The sequence below is a fragment of the Microtus oregoni genome, unplaced genomic scaffold (genome assembly GCF_018167655.1).
Source record: "Microtus oregoni isolate MIOR12 unplaced genomic scaffold, Mior012 000035F_ref0000213, whole genome shotgun sequence".
Lineage (NCBI taxonomy): Eukaryota > Metazoa > Chordata > Mammalia > Rodentia > Cricetidae > Microtus > Microtus oregoni.
Window position 1 is genome coordinate 4,128,009 of NW_024543094.1, and position 21,252 is coordinate 4,149,260.

The following is a 21,252-nucleotide window of genomic DNA, read 5'->3' on the forward strand; positions in this document are numbered from 1 at the left end:
CTCTACCACTGAACACACCCCCAACCTTTCTCCTCTTGCATTCTTAAGTGCTTTTTATATGCAGGTTAAGCTTTACTAGGCTAAAGCAGGTACAAATGGAACAGATAGTCAAGCTTGAAGGCACCTCAAATACAGCAAATGGGTTTAACACTTATGTCTCCTCTTCTGAAGTATGGGAGCCCAAGCCAACCTCAAATGTATGGGGAAACCTGAAGCTTCTTTGCCTACCTTGAAGAGAGCTCCTTTCAAATCTTCAGGTTAAACCCCAGACTGTTGATATCAGAGTATTGGGTCTGCCGTGTAGGAGTAAGTACTTCATGTCTTCTTTTTCTTCTCAGTGAAAATAAACTACAGTTTCCCTCTGACTCACCAACTCCAGCTGGAACGTTTTCTAATCTGAAGATTTTAGTCCTAAATAAAATGGGAGTAACATGGGCTGAGGTAATCATATTTGCTTTATTATACATTAATAAGTGAATATAATGTTTTGCTTTAAAAGGGAATTGAAGACTAACTGGTTTCATTTCAGTTACCCTATTATCCAAACAGTAGAATGTTCTACACTTCATTACAGAGAAAAGTAATTCTTTGGTGAAATAGTTTTTTTGATCTGGTAACCTACGTTTCTTTCTCAGCCTGTCCCTGTCTCTTAGCTCATTTGTTTGCTCTGGAGTCTTGAACATGGATGCTCACAGTGGCATGCACCAAATATGTGGAGTTTTAAAAGCTATAATGCTGGCTCCCCCAGGTTCCCTACAGATGTTCTTAGGGCAGATCATGACGTGGAGTCTCACCTCCCTGTATGCAGGCTTGTCACCCACTGTCCTAGTATGGTTGGTTCAGGAGTAGCCACAGGTGTCCTTGGCATATTGCATTTGGTATGTCTGTTTCTGTCTTTTTCTCGGCCTCAGATTTTGGACAGTCTACCTTTTCTGTTGCATACCAAGCCTGGGGCAGAAAAGCACTTAGCAATTGTATGGGGGTGGCAGTGAGGCCTACTGGGAAAGACCTAAGAACTGATGGAGAGAGTTTTATGTGCTCAGCATAGCCTTCACATGCCCAAGTGGTATCAGAACCAAGAAGGTGAGTACCACATCCTGTCCTGTGCTTAGGCCACTAGACAGGTGGGTGTCCATCAGCATTCCCAGCTCCTTTGAACACTTTCTGAGCTGGGTGCTGACTCAGCTGCCAGGTTAATAGTAGCAGAAGTGTGTCTACCAGTAGTCTTTCAACATGGCCCTTCATCCTCCCGCACTACTACTTGGTGCCTGAGTACAGCTTGCATGACCTGTCCATAAGGCAGGATTCCCGTGGTGATGTGACTGAGCATGGCCAGAAGAGGCTGCCAGACACTGAGTTCAGTTTCCTTTCTAGGTGCTGCGCTGTGCCCCTTCATGGCCAGTTCTCGAGGAACTCTACCTCAAGTCTAACAGTATTTCCATTTCAGAAAGGTAATGGGCTTTGCTTCAGTGATTCTATTGCTATTCGGTTATTCTGAATAAAGTCTCAGGTTGGGAATTAACTTTTATGAAGGTTTGCAAGCATGAATTATAGTAGTACTTACTCCTTACTCATTCATTGTATTACAGTTAGATTGTCAACTGAAATGTTACTCAAACCAAAGGAAACTCATCAAAGACATCTGAATTTAATATTTGATTAAATATTTGATTTTTATTAGCTTTGTATAAATAGTTTGGATTCTCATAGACAATCAAACTTAAGTATTAGAATTTACTAGTTTTCCTTACATGTATTGGATTCTCTGATTCTCGTTGGAGTACTGGCGCTTTTTTTTCCTTATATTTTTGGGGGGTGGGCACAGGGCCATCCTATACAACTTAGCAGGACCCTATCTCATAAAAACCAAAGGCAGAGGGATGTAGCTTAGCTTAATGATAGAGCATTTGCCTACTATGTGCAAAGCCCTAGGTTAGTTTTTATTTAAAAATTTAAGATACACACTGTTTATGTGTTGTATGTTTGCCTGAATGTGCATCTATGTACCACATATACATAGTGCTCAAGGAGGCCAGAAGAGGATAGCTGGTCCTCTAGGACTCTGAAGTAAAAGGGTGTAAATTGCCATGTGGGTGCTGGGGATTAAATCTCAATTTTCTGGAAGAGCAGCCAATGCTTTGAACCACTGAACCATCCCTTTAGCTGCTGAGTTCATTTTTTAGTATTGCAAGAATTTTAAAGTAAATGATATTTTTTTTCTTAATTTATAATTGTGTGTATACATGTATATGTATGTGGTACTTTATGTGTGAATTCAAGGGTATGTGGGTGAAGGACAACCTTTGGGGTTGTCTTTCCACTGTGGGCTCAAAGGATTGAATTCAAGTTGCCATACTTGTGAAGCAAGCACTGTTATTTCCTGAGCCATCTTGTTAGTCCTGTTTGTTTTGAGGCAAGGTCTCATATAGCCCAAGTTGGCCTCAAAGTAGTTATGTGCCAAGTATGACCTTCAGCCTTGCCTTCACCACCTGCGTGTTGGGAAAGCAGATGTGGACAGCTGTGTCTAGCAAATGAAGGATCTTTAATTGGTAATATCTGCTATTGTACTAGAGTGTGGCAATGCCTTTACCAACTGAGCCATCTGTCTGGCCCATCATCTCCCTTTTTAGATAATCATTAAATAACTATGGGAAAGAAAGTTAAGGATGGAAATTTTTGAGTTGGTTCAGACTGTAAAGACTGTTGTATAGAATGGTTTCATTTATGGAGGCAAGTGGAGGCATCTTTCTTTATCAAAGGCAGGATAAGGACCCAGATTTTGCCAACATTTCAACACAGCATCCCGTTTTTTTTTGGGGGGGGGGGCAAATCCATCTGCCTTCCTCCCTAACTCTTGGTACATTTATTTTAAGCCTCGAACTTTGAAAACAAAAGAGATTAGTCCATATTGAGAAAATTGTACTTTCCATACAGGCCAGCGAACGTCCTGCAGAAGATGAGGTTACTAGACCTTTCCTCTAACCCAGCCATTGATGAAAATCAGCTGTGCCTCATAGCATATCTTCCCAGGTAATCCCTTAAAATTTGTCTATGTGTTGCTTCTATTGGTTAATGAATAAAGCTGTTTTGGCCAGTGGCTTAGCACAATAGGGCAAGGCAGGAATTCCAAGCAGACAGAGGAGGAGAGGTAGGAGGAGTCAGGGAGAAGCCATGTAGCCGCCGCAGGAAACAGACGCCAGATAGAACCTTACTGGTAGGCCACAACCACATGGCGATACACAGATTAATAGAAATGGGTTAATTTAAGATATAAGAGCTAGCTAGCAATATGTTTAAGTTATTGGCCAAATAGTATTGCAAATAATATAGTTTCTGTGTGATTATTTCTGGTCTGGGCATCTGGGAATGAATGAGCAGCCTCCACCTACATTTGCCTGTTAAAGTTCATATCATTTTCTTTTTTGTTGTTGTTTAGTTTTTCAAGGGCTTCTCTGTGTAACAGCTCTGGTTGTCCTGAAATTCACTTTGTAGCCCAAGCTGGCCTTGAACTCACAGAGGTCCACCTGTCTCTGCCTCCTGAGTGCTGGAATTAAAAGAGTGTGCCGCCACCACCAGTCAATCCATATCATTTTAGTGAATGAACTGTCATATGTTAAATGCACTTTTTGAATAGATAGAAATTATAGTTTCTATACTGGGCAAGTCCCTTGAAAAATATCAACTTGAACTCATCTGGAGAATGTACTTGTCCCTCATATACTATGTGGACCTACGTACTAGATCATTTGTAGCTGCAGACTTGGTCCTGGTGGTGACACCTACATCTCCATTTGTTAATCTTGGGGAAGTGAGACCCCCATCTACCTCTTTTGAGACCCACTTAGCCCCTGACAGAACAGGACGCACTCCATAATCTTAGAGGGGCATGCATGTGGAAGAACAGATCATAGTGTCAGCCTTCCTTCTGGACCTTGTGTTTCATAATAGGATGGAAATCTAAGGTGGAGGAAAAGACTTGCTAGTCTAGTAGATACCCCAGAACTCTTCAGTGTCCTGTGTAATCAAATGTAACATTTTAATTTCAGATTAGAACACCTACTCATTTCTGACACTGGACTTTCTTCTATACATTTTCCGGATGCTGGAATTGGTAAATAATATTATTAATGTCCCTCCTTCCTATGTTAGCTATTTCTTTCATTCCTACTGTGCAGTTTTATTTTTTTATTGTTCTAGGGTGCAAAACATCCATGTTCCCGTCCTTGCAGTACCTCGTAGTCAATGACAACAAAATATCAGACGTAAGAACTGCCTCAGTGTGCAGGGCACAATACTGCTTGTCTTCGCATGCACACGAAATTTGAAGGTTTCTTCTGTCAAAAAAGTTAAACTAGGGGTTTGGAGAGATGGCTTTCAGTGGTTAAGGGCACTGGCTGCCCTTGCAGCAGACTCAGGTTCAATTCCCAAAAGACAGATGGCTACTCACAACTGTTTGTAACTCCAATTCCAGGAGATCCAATGCCCTCCTCTGGTCTCCTTGCTCACTGCACACATGTGTACAGACAGGCATGCAGACAGAACATCCATACACATAAAATAAGTCTTAAAAAAAACATTAAAACAAAAGCATAATACTTCCTCAAAGCGAAACTTTTCAGGGTTAGAGTTCTTTTATTTACACAGATGTAGAACAGCACTAAGTTCACATGGGTGGTATTGGTGTCCAGTGCACTTGGTACCTCAGATGGAAGGCAATTTTACTTTTATGTGCTAGGCCAAGTAATCTGAGATGTGTTCTGACACATGTTGCTTTTCCTTTTTCCTTTTGTTGCTTCAGTGGTCATTTATCAATGAGCTAGATAAATTACAGAGCCTACAGGCTTTGTCCTGTACTAGAAACCCCTTGACTGAAGGAAACAAAGCAAAGGAAATCATCATTGCCAAGATTGGTCAGCTGAAGACCCTAAACAGAAGTGAGGTAAGCACTAGGACCCTAACTACACCCTTTGGTTTTTTTCTGGAGAGGAGGTCTCATTGTTGCTTCTACTGGCCTCAACTTGTGGACTCAGCATCCTTTCTGCTTCGGCCATTAGAGTAGCTAGGACTACAGGTGTGCCATGGCACTAGGTTTTAATTTTTTTTAAGACTAGAAAATAAGTAATAAAAACTGTAACAGTAAATTACATTTGAATATTACAAAGTGATGACCAGATGCGTTTTGTTTATTGGGATTCTCTGCCAAGTCCTTGGAGGGAAAAAGGTTATATTTAGGTTAGTGCCAAATCATTGTTACTTTGCTGCCTGAACAACAGTGGTCATTTAAGATAAGGTGGGGTAGTGTTAGCCGCTTTATCCCGTATCCTTGGAAAGAAACAGAAAGAACACAGGCTTAGAGCACGTCTCTTTCTCTCCTTGTTGCTCCCAACAGTGAGGCTTTGAGGCTTAGGCACAGTGAAATTTCAGCTGTTATAGCACACGCGAGAGGTGAACCCAGGCACCCAGAGAGATGGCTCAGTGGTTAGGAGCATTTGTTGCTCTTGCAGAGGACCCACACAGTGATCCACAGCATCTGTAACTCTAGTTCCCAGGGATGGGGTGCTCTCTTCTGGCCTCCTCAGACACTATAGGCATGTTGGTGCAATACATAAGTGCAACAAAAATCCAAAGTTAATCTTTTTTTAAAAATAATTAAAAAGGTAGAATTTAAAGAATCAAATTACCTTTACTTGTTTGGAGGAAAAGGGTCATGCATACTAGTGCACATATGAAGATCAGAAGACAACTTGGCAGAAGTTTGTTTTCGCCTTCCACCATATGTATCGGGGACTGAACAGGGGTCATTAGGCTTTAAGGCAAGTGTATCAACTGCTAAAGCATCTTGCTGGCCCTGGATATTAGTTCTGTAGAAGAATGTGCAAGTTCTTGGGGATGTAAATAAGTTTTCAGGGTTATATAATATCTAGTCTTTCTTAAATAAAAATTTACTTTGAATTTTAGTTTTGAGACAAGAGTCTCTGGCCCGCACTGGCTTTGAACTCCATGCAGTTCTGCATTAGCTCTCTTTAAGTGACAGGTACCACCATCCCCAGTTTGGAAATTGTGAGTTGTGTTAGAAAAGTGCAGGGATGTGTGGATGGCAACAGTTTTATTGTCTGTGCGTGAGCACCAGAGGGAAGACTGGGTAAAAACATGAGCAGCTCACTGGAAGATGACAAATTTCTATTTCTCAACACAGATTCTTCCAAACGAAAGGCGTGGAGCTGAGCTTGACTACCAAAAAGCCTTTGGAAATGAATGGAAAAGGGCTGGCGGACATACGGATCCAGACAAAAACAGGCCAAATGCAGAGTTTCTTTTGGCCCACCCTAGATACCAGCTTCTCTGCAGCAGTACGTCCAGGTAGCCCGTGGGGACTCCAACTGGAACAGGGCCCTGATATGGTAGTTCAGGAAGGCTCAGTGTTTTGTCTTTTCTGCTTTGGGGGACTATCTGTTTCCTTTTTGAAGGAACTGTGGGCACTTTCCTGGCACCATGTCAGCAAGTTGAAAACAGACAGTACATTGGCAGTGTCAACATGGGTTCCTGCAGTTTTGGAAAGGTTGGCAGTACTCCACGTCATCTCAAGTGGTGGTGTTTTTAATGCTCCCAGCACAGCAAGTTCACACATAAACTTTTGTTCTTCCCATATCCCACCCTTAGGTCTTGTCCTATTTTGTTTGGCACTTAGTGTTCACAATGGTTTCTTTAGCACGCTAGCTGGGCCTCAGGCTTTGAAGCAAAGGATTGGGCCTTACGTCCCAATGTACTTTTCACTTTGTTTTAATCTCATCATTTCACCATTCCATGGTTCAGTTTTAGGCCGTATTTCTTTTCATATATTTCCAATGCAAGCAGCTCACTGCATAAATGCTTCAGCTGGAACATTATCTCAGGAAGACAAGCTGCCTGTGGGAATTGCTTTCAAATTACTCCATTAGCTGGCCCAATTTCCTGGCTGATCTAGGTAAATTCTGAGTCACTTGAGGGTAGGGAAGGGAAGGTTCTAAGCAGCCTGCAGGTGCATACAGTTCAGATTCTTATTGCCTAGTGTGTGCAGAGAAACCCAAACCACTTGACCAAGGGCAGCAGGATAGGAGTTCAGCCTTTCTGCAGTTCCACTTTTAGTCCACCCTCAGCCCAAACAAAACAAAGAATTCCAGGTGTGGTGTACATGGCTGCCTCTGCCTAGCATTCCATGCCGTATGTGTTGCCTGCCCTGAGTCATTCAGTGGCTCAGCATATAGACCTCCAAGGTGTCAGTGCTTGTGACAAGTGTTCTGACTTGAAAATACCCCCAACACAGATGAATTTCATGACATGATCCTTAAAATACAAAGAGAAGCTGAGAAATGGACTTACTGAAGCTTGAAAGTACAGAAAGAGGTTCTGAAAGTGCAGGTTCATATAACTTCCGTCACAGCTTACTGGTGTGGTTGTTAGCATCCTACAGTGTCTAATTTATGATCGTAGGTACATGTTACTTAAAGACATTGAAATAAGATCTATCTAAGGCTACTCAGGTTCAGGTATCCACTGAGGTCCTAGGATGTGTCCCTAGGAAGCCACTGCCTATGTTGCAGGTGCAGGAAATGGTCTGCAGCAGGACACTAAACTCTTGACTGGCTAAAAACCTGATGGGGTTCTATGACTTCTTTCCAGATCATACCTTGTTTTTCTCAGGACCCTGAATGAAAGGGTATTTTCAAAACTGAAACCAAGTTAAAAGTTCAGAGGTTTTGAAAGCATGGGACGCTTAGTCAGACTATTATTAGAACAAGCATGGAAACATACAACCACAGAGATGATCTTCTTTGGGAATGGCTATTGTGGTGTGTGTGTGTCTGTGTGCGTGTGTTTCTCTGTAGGTTTGGAGCCTGTCCTGGAAGTAGCTCTTGTAGACCAGGCTGGCCTCAAACTTGCAGAGATCCGCCTGCCTCTGCCTCCTGGGTGCTGGGATTAAAGGTGTGCGCCACCAGCGCCCAGCAGGAATGGCTCTTGTTTAGCTCTCCTAACCACCCAACAAGCAGCTCTGCAGGAGGAGGCTAATCCCAAACTAATTGATCAGTGATGCTGGGTAGATCCTGGGAGAGGCTCTGTTCACACTAGCATAGTTTCCTTACTGTGGCCTTTAGCTAATTGTTCATCCCTTTCTATTTCTTCTTAAACAGAATATGGTGCACCTGAAGATGAGGAACTCAAAACACAGCAGCCATTCATGCTCAAAAATCAGTTGCTAAGTAAGAATCCTTTCACAAACCTGCTTTGTTCTGGGGTCTTGGGTGTCAGCAAATGGTGATGGCTTGCTTGATAGGGATGAAGTGTGTTTCTCCTAGGTCATTGGCTCTCAACTTTCCTAATGCTGCAACCCTTTAATATAGTTCTTCATATTGTGGTGATCCCCCAACCATAAAATTATTTTCACTGCTAATTCATAATTGTCATTTTGCTACTGTTATGAATCATAATGTTAATAGCTGTTTTCTAATGGTTTTAGGCAACCCTAGTGAAAGGGTTCAAGACAACACACACACACACACACACCAATTGAGAACCACTGTCTTAGGGAGTACTGATCCCAAACTCACCCAGTTTATGTTGGGCATTCTGATGTCCCCCTGCTTCAGACTGTGAAATAGCCCTCTAGGTGTAAGAGAGAGCAGAGTAGTAAACCACACTGTGATGTCGAATCCTGCACTGTGTTCCACATGCAGAACCCTCAGTGAACTGTCAGGAGGTAGTGTGGAGGGAAAGAAAAGGTGATAGAATGCTGGTTCCGCTGTTTGAGACATGATCCTGGTATATAAACCCAGGCTGCCTTGTACTCAATATCCTCTATAGCTCCCCTGTTCTGGGACCATGATAATATCTTTTTGATTTTTTGTTTTGAGACAAAGTCTTATAGCTGGCATGTGTTGAATAGACTGGACTTGAATTTGTGACAATCCTACCAAAAGCCTTTCAAGGTGGGATTATAGCCTGGAACTACAGGTGTGTACCACCACACTCTAGCTTCATGGGAATATTAATTTATAAGGACTGAACCAAGTTATTGTGCCAAACTGATGCATTATCTGGCAATCTCTTGGGCTGCACATTTTTACTTACTGGTGCTAGTAATCAAACTGAGGTCTTGTGTATACAAAGTATACGCTCTACCTCAGAGGCATAATCCAGTTTTGTAGTGACATTTCATTTGTATTTTAATAAATAAAGCTTGCCTGTAAAACAGCCCCATTGGTCAGCAGTGGTAACACACCTTTAATCCCAGTTGCCACACTAGTTGCCATAGAAACCAGGCGGTGAATGCCTTTAATCCCAGCCTTAGAAAGGATTATAAAATGGGAAGAAACAGCTCTCAGTCTCATTCTGAGATTCCTGGAGGCAGGATTGCCATTTTGAACTGAGGTAAGATCCAGTGGCTGGCTGTTTTGCTTTTCTGATCTTCAGGTTGAACCCCAGTTTCTCTCTGAGTTTTTATTAATTTTGCATCACAGTTCTACATGCATGCATACTGTAAATCCCTGCTATGGTGGTTATTAACTTTTTACCTTTTTCCTTAAAGCATTGAAGATAAAGTGCTCAAGCAAACCTGAACAGAAAGTATTAGAAAAGCAGTTGCCAGGTAAGAGCATGTCCTTCTCTGCTATCCAAGTACCCATGAAGCACTGGCTTAGGGTGAAACTAGGTGGAATGTTAACTTTTAGTTTATGTAGACCTTCATTAGTGCTTAATCTAAAACTTTCAGCTTATCTGGAAACAGTTTTATTAAAATATGTGGGGTTTTTGTTTTGAGACATGGTCTTACTGTGTTATTCTGACTGGCTTTGAACTCAGATACCTGCCTCCCAAGTAAAAGGCATTTGTCATCACGATAGTGTCCAGCCACAGGTGTGAGGACTTGAATGCTTAGCCCCTCAAAGGAATACTTCCCATGCCTATGTATTTAAGTTCCCAGATTGATTCTTTCCACTTTGCTTGTCTAGAGATAACTTCCTGATCAGGAGAGAAGTTAGTGCTTTTAAACAACTTGGGGAGAAAAAATTTTTTTTTCAGAATCCTTTAAAAAACATTTGTACTACTGGAACTGACTTAATATTAGAATCATAAATGCTTTTGGATAGTGCAATTGACCTTAGATTTGCACTTAGAAGAATCAATTTTTTAGCATGACACATTTCTATAAATTCTCAAGATAAACTTGAGTCACAGCTAAGTGCTGACGGGTTAGATTGAAGGAGCAATTGAAGAAATGGAAACATATGAGTCTGTTTGACTCCAGTAAATATATTTCCCTATTTGCCTACCAGTGCAGTAAACTCAAGTAAACTCGATTTTATATCCATGTTCATCAGACAAAACAAGCTTGCCCGTGATAACGCTCGTGGAAGGCTAGTTGCACTCAAAAGAGTAATTTCCTGAACTTCTATCCATTTAGGGCCAAGTATTTCTCTCTCTCTCTCTCTTTTAAATTAGCAGTTCAGTTTCTGTGACTGCTTTGTAATATATAATGAGAAATTAACAGTGTGTATTAACTTCTTGTTACTCAATGTAAGGATGGTTATGCAGTTCATGGCAGGGAAGGCGCTGGTGGAAATGTGGCAGTAGTCACATCATGTCCTTACTATGGATGCAAAACTATGCTGACAGCTCGTTTGCTTCCTCCCCTTCTTGTCCTTATTCAGTGTGGGACCCAGCCTACTCCTCTAGACACAGCAGTTTTAATCAGGCACATTCAGGGTAGTAGGACTGTTGAAGGGGGTCACAAACAGGAAAAGACGAGTTTTATTCTAAAATAGAGAAGATTTATTATCACAAGTTGCATAAAAACAGCTTTTATAAAAAATGATTTTTATAGAAAAATAATTGACTACATTGTGATATTTGTAGGACACCACACTATTGCTGTACTTTCAGCTAAAGCTTCAGAGAAACTAATTTTCTTCATCGCTGTCTTTGGAAAGAAGTTCCTAGTGTGTTCTGAACAGACATAGCATTTGTTTTGCTATCTTCCCACACCTGGTAGTCATTGTACACATCCTGATGGTGACCAGATGCTCCTGCTGGGAGGGACCTCATCAACCACTGAAGTCTACGTTCTCTCCTAGAGGGATAATAAGGCTGAGAGGTGTCCTCAAGGCCCCACTCATGGGATCTTCAGCAACCCATTAGGAAGTTATCACAAAGGCCTATATTTTTCCTCCTCGGTGGGGTGATTATTTCTGGTTACTCAGATTGAGGAAGAAATGGTAAATGCTTGACATTTCGCTGTCAAGACTACTTGGGTCAAACATTGGCTCCATTTCCCAGCTTGCCAAAGAATCAACTAGCTGGGTGACTCGAGGACAGATCATGGCTGAGCTGGTTGTACACAGTCATCATTTGAGAGAAATGGATTTTCCTTTTCTTTGATAGATTCCATGACAATTCAAAAGGTAAAGGGACTGCTGTCACGTCTTCTCAAAATTCCTGTTTCAGAAATTCTGCTGTCCTATGAAAGTCCCAAGGTAAGTTGCTAAGCTTAGTTCTCCACAGTACCATGAGCCATACATAACAGATTTTAAATGGAGGCGGCATGTATAACCTGCATCATCAGATCTGTCTACTCACTCTTCCCCACTTTGTTCTCATTTTAGATGCCAGGCAGAGAAATTGAACTAGGAGATGACCTACAGTCATTACAGTTTTATTCTGTGGAAAATGGAGACTGTCTACTAGTGCGATGGTAACAATCCAACCGTAAGAGTTTAGCGGCTGTAATGTTGTATATACCAGAAACAAAAACTTCACCCTCATAAAGGATGAAGTTTTGTTGGGAAAGGACCATTTGGTTGTATATAGAATAAAGGCTTTGATTACTAGTGATTTTTCTACTCCGTCTGTCTCCACAGCTTACTGCATTCCATTATGTGGACATGTAAATATAAACAGAAACAGCAGTCTAAATCTGAATAGCGTTAACATTTGCTGTGGGCTACTTAACTGTCTGAAAAAGTTCACTACAGTGATTTGGTTGGTCGTCGAAAAATGTCCCTTAAACTGAGGAAACACATCTCCTACTCTGTACAACATACTTTTCTCCACATTTTATCTACACTGAACCTATACTTCCAGAGATTACTACTACCTCCTCAAGCTTAGGTAAACATCAGGCAAAGCAGAGTACCTTCCCTACTTCCCTGTGACACTGAACCCTGAGGTGTTTACTTTTATTGAGTGCTAAGGTGAGACATTCAGGATATGCATTAAATGGTAAGAGAAAGCATGATACATATGTAAATGAACATTTTTAAAAGCAAGACCCCAAAACTTCAGATTACAGTATTTCCTTTTCAAGGCCAGTTTGCCCACATCAGAGATCCACAAACTGGTATTTCCAGCAACCCAGACTTTGGTATATGCGGCCCCAGCACCACACAGCATCTTTGTACGTTCCACGTTCTTACTGTCCTAATTGAGCTTTGTAGAGCTATTTTATAATCATAATTGAGATTCAAATGGCATTATTACAACTTTCTGAATTTGGCCAGGTTTAACCAAAAGTGGTAATGATGAAATAATTACTGATTAGTAACAGTGATTAGGAGTTACAAATATTTTTTATAAAATAATTTGGTATTAAATAATCTTCCAATTTATAAATAAAAACTTATGCTACAATATCAGATGATTCATTAAGATCTGTGCAAACACTGGTAATATACTACTTATAGCTCACTATCAGCCACAGGGTCTCCTCCGACTTACAGGCCCTGGTCTTTGGGGATCACTGTTCTTTTGCTTCACACTGACAAGGGTCCCCACACAGCTCCTTCAGTTCCCACAGTCTGCTCAGCTCTTGTGGTGAATACTGAGGAGAAGACAGCATTCCTGTCTCACAGGTTTTCTCACACAGCCACAGGCTGTCCTGTTGAGAAACAAAATACAAGACAATCAAGAAACGGTGTGTGTGTGTGTGTGTGTGTGACACTTCAGTGTGCTCTACCAGAGATCTGTGAGGGGGATGGTGTGTGTGTGTGACACTTCAGTGTACTCTACCAGAGATCTGTGAGGGGGATGGATCCTGACTTGGGGAAAGTACCGCAGCCTTACAGTCCTGGGGCTGTGAACCCAGAAACTACAGTGTGAAGATTAGGAGTCACCTAATGCCAAACTAATCCAGAAATATGCACAGTCATTATATTGTCAATTAAAACTACATGAAGATTCTCAGAAGAGTCAGTACATGAAATTCTATAAAAACGTACAGAGAGTACAGATGAACACTTTCATATTCCCTTTTAGAGAGAGGTCATAAAGCAGTGGCAGCCGTTCTGATAGGATGCTTGCAACTCTTTGTAAGTCATCTCATTTCAGTATCAAATGCTATGAGAGCAAAATTATTCTTCCTGCCACTGTAAGAACAGGCTGTCCAAGACTCCTAACTTGAGTCCCAAGTACCACACTGCTCAGCAAGCAACAACACGTATGAAGAAATGTGGAATCTGATAACACAAACCCTGAAACTCTTTTTAAACCATGATATTCTAATGGGCGTAGAGGCTGCTGGAACTAGCATGTGTCTGGAGGGAATCTGGTAATCCCTAGGGTTCACCAGTGGCAGCAGAGTGGGCCTCATGCCTTGGGTACATGGAAGAGAACAAAGCTTTCTGTCCAAGAAGCTCTTCAGTTCCATAAGGCCCAAGGCAGTGAAGTGTTTAAAAATAATAGTGCCCCATTGAGCATGGCAAAGTGAATATCCTCTGTATGGCTCTTACAGGCCAGGGTCACAAAAAAGGATCAGCACATCAACAAGCTCCACAAGCAGCCTTTGATGTGCTGAGTCTGATGCAGCAGCAGGACCCAGGCTGAGCTGAATGGGTATGTACTCCTGTGTGAGTGAGAAGTGTTATGACTGAATGGCAGGCACTGCGTGTCCTGTTCACTGTGCCTTCTACAGCCAGAGTCCAGAAGTCAATACAACAAATAAGGCAAAAGCCTGTCCTTCCCACCCCCAAGTTTCCTACCTTCAATTTTGATCTCTGCATCACCATCACCACCTCACTCCACCCTCCCTTACAAATAAAATACTATTAAAGTCTGTTGTCAGGAGTTGAGAGGTCTCACTGTCATGGGCCAGACTCAAGTCAACAGATTCTAAACTGTAAAACTATTAAGGAATTTCTGATCAAATCTAAAGACCTAATTCTTTTTTGTGGATAAGGAATTTCTGTTCACAGTATTTCCTTTTGGTTTAAGCTTAGACAATTATTTGAGGAATAATGAGGTAGAGTGTTGTAATTTAAGAGCATAGCTGGCATGCCAGAAGGCACTGATTCTTATGCCTACGGTTGATGAACAGTAGGTAAGTTCACTTGAACACCTCCAAAAGCTCAGAAGTGAAGCCAGCACCCTCATACCTGCTTACCTGGTGTCTTTTAGGTCCTATGGCTGCCATCCAAATGCCCATGCTGACATCTTCACCCTACTCATGGTCAAATGGAAACTTCTTAATGTTTTAAAGACAAAGCCATATGTACAAAAGCAAGCTAGGGATGGGATACAGGACACACAGTGAACTAATAAGCCTAAAGTGTAATGTGGATCTCATAGGTGGGGACACTTGGTCCCTTAGACTGTAACCAAGTCAGAAGGAAAAAAGTGCTTCTTTGGCTTCTTCCTTTTAGCAGAAGTATTTACATTCCTCCACTTTGCAAATGAAGACTAAAAGCTGTGAAAACAGGCTCAAATAAGATATAGACATCATGACTAGAGTCTGATAGATGGCAGGAATACATACATCCTTTAAGGAGTGATTCCTGCAGAGAAAGGACAACCATAGTAAGCTGGCTCTACAAGGACATCTCAGGACATTGGACTGGATGAATGATCTTATTACCTGATAGGTCTTTAACCTTCCAGAGTTGCCTGCCAGCCAGTCAACGATATCCTTGGAGATCACGTACCCTGACCCACAAGCAAAGGCAGGGTAGGCTGGGCTGGGGTATTCTAGCTCCTGCCACTTCCCAGTTCTGTCCACTGCCCAATTCAACCTGAAACTGAGATGTTACAAAGATGATGGCTGGCCACATCCTTCTACTAGATGCCTTTGGCCACTACAAAGGCACAAGCTTATAGAGCAAGGGAAAATTCTTGCATCTAAGGAAAGGAATTATTTACCCAATGGTACTTTATATAGATTACTTAGGTAAGCTCTCAGTTTCTTAATGAAAGTTAAGAGAAGCCAACCCTGTGTTTCAGTACATATTCAAATGAAACCAAACCCACCAATTTACTAATCCTGCAGTGTTCCTAAAGTAGCAAAAATAATGGCTATGAAGATGTGTCATACATGGTCTAACAAAAAACATACAACAGCTTCAGGGTACCATGCCCTTCTAAAAGCACATCTTTGACTCTTGGCTGATAAGCCTAAGATTTTTTTTTTCTCTGTGTAACAGCCCTGTCTGGAACTAGCTCTCGTAGACCAGGCTGGCCTCAAACTCACAGAGATCCACCTGCCTCTGCCTCCCGAGTGCTGGGATTAAAGGCGTGTGCCACTACCGCCTGGCTGAGATTTTTCAATAGAAAAAAAAATTACCTCTGGTTATAGTGACAGCAAACTAATCCAAAATAGTTTAACTAATAAGAAATTTCATAACATTTTTCTTGTGGAAAAATAACTTGCTTATTTCATCCTAAATTAATTACACTAGGTATACCAAAAGTCAATGTCTGTCCATGTTTCACTTACTTTCCCCACCAAAAATTAGGTCCATTTAGATTCTTCTGAGCAATTCTATTAAACACAGCTTCTAAGTCTATGTAACAGTCATCATCTGTCTTCAGCAGCAAACCGAAGCTGGTGGTTTCCACAGTCCTGTTGACAAAAAAAGGAATATGCAAGTAAGCACCACCCCGGAAGGACATATACTATGCCTATGCAGCTGTGCACCTTCAGTGTCTTATCCTGCACACAGAACCACAATCCAGTGAGAGTTTGAGACATGCAAAGTGTGTAGGAATGACTCCAAGGGAATAATTTTTGTTTTGTTGGTTTTGAACACTTAATGCCATTCACACTGTGGGTCTGTTCATCCAAATAAGAAAGCAATAGCACATTAGAAGATGTCTTAAAAAGGAACCAAGATGTGCTGAAGAGTTGGCTTAGCAGTCAGGACTAAGAACTGTTCTTCCAGATGTCACACACATTTGGTTCCTGGTACCCATGTAGGGCAGCTCAGAACGGCTTGTAGCCCCAGTCCCAGAGATCTGATGCCTTCTTCTGGCCTGCAAAGGCACCTACACACAAAAGGCAGACACAGAGACACATACACATGAGTAATTTTAAAAAAAAACCTTAAGATTAAAAAGAAATTGATTTTAAAGGATTGTGATATAACAGATCACACCCCAGATGATTTTAAAATCTCGGTGGTTTGATGTTTCTGTATCAAAGTAACAACAAAGGGGGCTGGAGAGATGGCTCAGCGGTTAAGAGCCGGGTCTTCCAGAGGACCCGGGTTCAATTCCCTGCACCCACATGGCAGCTCACAACTGTCTGAAAATCCAGTTCCAGGGGATCTGACACCTTCACACCAATGCACATAAAAGATAAATCATAAAAAATTTAAAAAAAAAAACCAAAATAACAATAAAGCAAATTTTAGCTACCCAACATCCACACAACCTACCATCTGTAGAAGTTCAGTAATTTTGCAGGAACATTCCGGTAAGTATCCACAACATCCACGAAGACAATGTCGTCATAGATGCTGCTCTCCTCCTGCAGTAAGGCATCTTCCACTCGTAGATCCCGTATGTGGTTTGAGAGTCTCTGGGGCCGTGAGTGAAGGCTTCGTAACAGTGCATCTCCTTCTGAAAAGGAAAGGCTGACTGCTGAAGGAAGACACTACTGCATGTTCAGGACCTAGAACTTGAAAACGTTACCAGATTCCTTCCCCAAGGATGCAGTGGAACACATGCTCATTTGGCTCTTCAGGTGGGACAGAGTTATAGCTCACTTAGGCCTACTTGTGATGGGACATCAGAGATACTACATCCTACATGGGCACCACAATGTTCTCTGTAGCACTGTTTGCTATGCTGGGAAACAATACAAGTAGAACCAACAAGAGTCCAACTATGCTTTACTTGCATAACAGAATACAATACCTTAAAAAGTAAGCTTCCGGGCTTTGCTTTGGAGACGGGGTGTTGCTACATAGCCCAGGATGGCTTTTGAAGTCATAATTTTTCTGCAGTCATTTCAGGCATAAAACTTTGTACCCAGCTTGATAAGGAACTTTTAACTTGAAAAGATGACCTTTCAACATGTATTATAAAACAAAGTTAGCTACATTGAGTTTGCTTTTGCACTAGCCAACTTACCCTGAATAGTGTAGATAAAGCCACCTGCAACTCCCTCCACGCCTTCCATGAATTCATGAGGCAGTGTCCCTTCCCCAGCCTGAAAGGAATGAGAACAGAAGTGCTCCGGTATTAACGTATTACAACACTGAGCTGAATGGCCAGCATGCCTGACCTACAGCAGATACTGATGCCGTGGATTTTTTATTTTACTTATTTCTCTCTCTCTCCTTCCCTCCCTCCCTCTCTCTCCCTTCCTCCCTCCCTCCCTATTTTTTCAAGACAGAATTTCTTTGTGTAATTATGGCTGTCCTCAAACTCATAGAGATCTGCCTGACTCTGCTTCCTGAGTGCTGAGATCAAAGGTGTGCACCACCATCACCTGGCCTACTTTATTTCCCTATTCTTACTTTATGTATGTTCAACACCTGAACCTGCATGAAGTGAGTGCCTTAGGATGTCAGAGGAGAGTGTCACACCATGAGGCTAGAGGCACTATGAGGGCACTGGAACCCAGCGTAGGTTTTCTGAAAGAGTAGTGTGGTGGACTGAGTAAGAATGCATCCCCACCCATAGGCTCATATATTTGAATATTTGGTGCTCAATTGGTGGGACTGTTTGGAAAGGGTAGGTAGGAGGTGTGTTACTAGGGCGGGCTTTGAGATTTCAAAGTCATTCCCAGTTAGCTCTCTGCCTCGAGCTTATGGATCAAAATGCAAGCTCTCAACTACTGTTTCAGCACCAAGCCAGCTCTGTTGCCAGGCTCCACACCACGGTGGTCATGGACTCTGACCACTTGGAATCATGAACCCCAAATTAAACATTTCCTTTTATAAGACGCCTTGGTCTTGCCTTATCACGGCAACAAAAAAATAATGAAGATAAACAGCAAGCACTCTTAACCACTAAACCATCCCAGCCCCTTATGCCATGGATTTAAAGCATCAAGATGACTCTGGCCCGGTGCTCAAAATTCCAACTTAAAGATAAGTAAATGTTCTTATACACACAACCACAACAGTACAAAACTCATCTTAGTTTACATCTAACTTTATCAATTTAAAAACATTAAAGAATTATTACTTTTTTACAAAAATTCTCGTGAATCTGCTAAGATCTTAGTGCATTTGAGAATTCAGGGACCATGTAGAGAAAAGCTTTAAACCACCATCTGTTTCCAGCTGGGCAAGGCCAAGTGGATCATTTGTCTTTATATTTAAATTCAATCTTCAACTTAAAATAAGGAAACTTATTTTCTTAGCATAACAAATCAAAGTCTATGGAATTTTGATATAGCCTAGGGATTTTTAGGTTTCACAAATGGAAGGTGGCATGATATTTAAGGCATTTGTCCTGAAAATAATGAAAGTTATGATTCCTTCCATAAAATTCTCTATCTTAAATAAATAATGGATAAAATACTGTACATGGCCAACAAGGATGAGGGTGTGTAACATGTAACTTTGTGGTTCCATTTATTTAATATATTTTCTTTTCTTTTAGACATTTTAAAATTACATTTACTTATTTACTTGTGGGTGTGTATGTACAGTTGAATCGAGGGCAGCAGGCTTGGCATCCCATGCCTTTACCTTCTGAGGGACCTGCCAGTCCTTATTTTCTCCCTGACTATGGATGTGATGGAATAACTGTGTCTTCTTTTCAGTGGGTGTGCAAATAATACTTTCTGAATAAGTAATAAATCACACGACACTCATTTAAAATCCAGAAATTACTTCATGTGAGCAGAACTAATATTCAAGAGATTATTGAATATTGAAATGCCAAGTGTCTTCCTGGTCATCAGACAAGTACCAGGGGCTGTGCAGCGGTCTGCACCACCACCACAGCAGGCCTCTTGCTCACTAAGTCTGTCTATACCTTTACTACGCTATGTCTGAGAAATTTACCTAACTTGGATTTGCTTTAAATCTGAGGAAAATCTGACTAAAGGAGAAATGTGATTCAGAAACCCCACCCAGAGTTGCTTCAAAATAAAACAAATGCAAGTACTCTCTCCCTCCCTCACTTTAAAGATGCCCAGGCTGGCCCCGATCTCTGGGCTAAAGCTTCAGCTTGAAAAGGAGTTGGGACCCCAGGTACAGGACACTGTGCTCAGCTCAATATTTTGGTAGATAGTATTTTAACTAACATTTTGCTATCAAGGTAAGATGGCCAACTATGGAAGATGTGTTTCTTTTCTTCCTTTCTTAGTCTGTAGCCAGCTGGTCTCAAGTTCAGGGCAATCCTGCCGCTTCAGCCTCCTGAGTGCTGAGAACACAGGTATAAACTACTATACTTAGCTATGAACAAATGTTTCTAAAAATGCTCACTAAAAATCTATCAAGAAATAAAATACCAAACTTTTAAACATACCAATCTTAAGGCAAAACTACATTATTCATTAATATTGGAGTTACAGGAACATGCAACTCAAGCTGTTCACCTTCACTATGGTGAAGTGGCTCAGCAACACTTTCTACTGTGTATATATTCAAAACCCCTGTACGACACCGCCTAGGATAAAAGTAAATTCCAAACTTTGTAATGCATGTAAGACAGTTAATATTTCTAACCAACCCAAAGAAATGAAAAAGAGCTTACTGTAATGACTCTAAGAACACCCCCTCCGTCATTCACTGTCACTCTGTGTAGGTTTCTGGACAAGAGGCCATGGAGATCTTGGCTTTCCCACACAATTGTACCTTCAAAGCTCTTTGGGGGGTGAGGGGGGGAGGAATAATAGATCAATTTGTTTATTCTTGCCACTTAGGTTCTAAGGAAATATTTATGTAAAACTTTAGAAAGAATGTCAACCCCGCCCCCCTGAAACACATCAGTTTAATTTTTAAGCCACAACTTGAATATTTCATTGTTAGTATAATAACGTATGTCCTCGGCTATTTCTTCTGGACACATATAGAAAACAGTTCATGGTGTTGGCAGATGCTGTCTGGCTGTTCCTGCTGTCTCAATTTCCTAATGTTGCTACACCTTTTAGAGCTGTTCTTTCTAACGTGGTGTAACATGCCAGTTGGCTAACACTTGACTTACAGTTGTTTGCTGACCAAATGGCTACTATAATATAAGAATGTTTTGGTATAAATGTCTCTTTCCCACTATACTTAAAATAAATTCCCAGAGGTGAAATTACTGAAAAATCTAAAGTGTGTTTATGCATTTATTTTGGTACAAACTGTCACATTGCTTTTGAATACCATTTTTTATTAATTTATAAGGTCATTAGCAAAGTCTGAGAATGCCAACTGTATTGAACTCTTTCTACTATAAAATTTAGAAAAAAAGTAAAAAGCTCAAGTTTATCTGGTAGGTTTTTAACACATGACTATTTAATATTTACCAAGCCATGGCTATACATTGAACATTAGAAATAAAAACAGAATAGCTCTTATCTTTAAATACTATCAACATGTCACCACAGGCTCACAAATGAAAAACAACACTTGGCAAAAATTAGGGTGCAGAAAGAACTTCAAATTACCACAAAAGCAGAGAAGTCTTGAAGTAGAAAAGTGGACAGCAACAACACAACACCTTCAGAATCATAAGCATTTCACAGGCTGTAGCACCAGGCTGAGGAGAGGAGGGATCTAAGGTAGAGCAGATACTTCTCTGCCCACCATGGTGACGAACCCTGTCCTTTGCTTGGAAGCAGGGAAGATTCCCAGGAAACTGCCTGTAGGTTGATATGATTCCTCTTTCACAGAAGAGGAATCACGCTCCTGGCTGAGCGAGGTTTAAGTGGAGATCGGCGGTCTCGGGGGTGTCAGAGCATGATCACAATACCCCACAGCAGACTTCTTTACGATTCCTTAGATAAGTAAGACATTTAACTTTCAAAATACCTACTGTTTCTAAGACTTAATCCTACCCTTTGTCACTGAG

The 21,252-nt window shown here is 41.3% G+C and overlaps 2 protein-coding genes across 6 annotated transcripts in view; one reads left to right on the plus strand and one right to left on the minus strand.

The window, feature by feature from the left end:
* Positions 1-12,379, plus strand: part of LOC121432588 (tubulin-specific chaperone E) — a 37,725-nt gene extending 25,346 nt beyond the window's left edge. The window contains exons 7-17 of one of the 3 annotated variants that reach the window (XM_041630638.1): positions 339-441; positions 1,375-1,451; positions 2,935-3,030; positions 4,047-4,111; positions 4,198-4,262; positions 4,799-4,939; positions 6,197-6,350; positions 8,169-8,237; positions 9,563-9,622; positions 11,413-11,504; positions 11,634-12,379. In XM_041630638.1, the coding sequence (XP_041486572.1) occupies positions 339-441; positions 1,375-1,451; positions 2,935-3,030; positions 4,047-4,111; positions 4,198-4,262; positions 4,799-4,939; positions 6,197-6,350; positions 8,169-8,237; positions 9,563-9,622; positions 11,413-11,504; positions 11,634-11,726 (1,015 nt within the window). In that variant the 3' untranslated portion in view covers positions 11,727-12,379. Of the gene's footprint in view, positions 1-338; positions 442-1,374; positions 1,452-2,934; positions 3,031-4,046; positions 4,112-4,197; positions 4,263-4,798; positions 4,940-6,196; positions 6,364-8,168; positions 8,238-9,562; positions 9,623-11,412; positions 11,505-11,633 lie in introns of those variants that run through there. The other 2 variants (XR_005972209.1, XR_005972210.1) reach the window with 2 other exon arrangements.
* Positions 10,770-21,252, minus strand: part of LOC121432590 (UDP-GalNAc:beta-1,3-N-acetylgalactosaminyltransferase 2) — a 35,088-nt gene continuing 24,605 nt past the window's right edge. The window contains exons 6-13 of one of the 3 annotated variants that reach the window (XM_041630640.1): positions 19,951-20,061; positions 17,368-17,446; positions 16,671-16,851; positions 15,731-15,856; positions 14,876-15,035; positions 14,405-14,461; positions 12,745-12,904; positions 10,770-11,488 (exon numbers count right to left, since the gene is read on the minus strand). In XM_041630640.1, the coding sequence (XP_041486574.1) occupies positions 12,764-12,904; positions 14,405-14,461; positions 14,876-15,035; positions 15,731-15,856; positions 16,671-16,851; positions 17,368-17,446; positions 19,951-20,061 (855 nt within the window). In that variant the 3' untranslated portion in view covers positions 10,770-11,488; positions 12,745-12,763. Of the gene's footprint in view, positions 11,489-12,744; positions 12,905-14,404; positions 14,465-14,875; positions 15,036-15,730; positions 15,857-16,670; positions 16,855-17,367; positions 17,447-19,950; positions 20,062-21,252 lie in introns of those variants that run through there. The other 2 variants (XM_041630639.1, XM_041630641.1) reach the window with 2 other exon arrangements.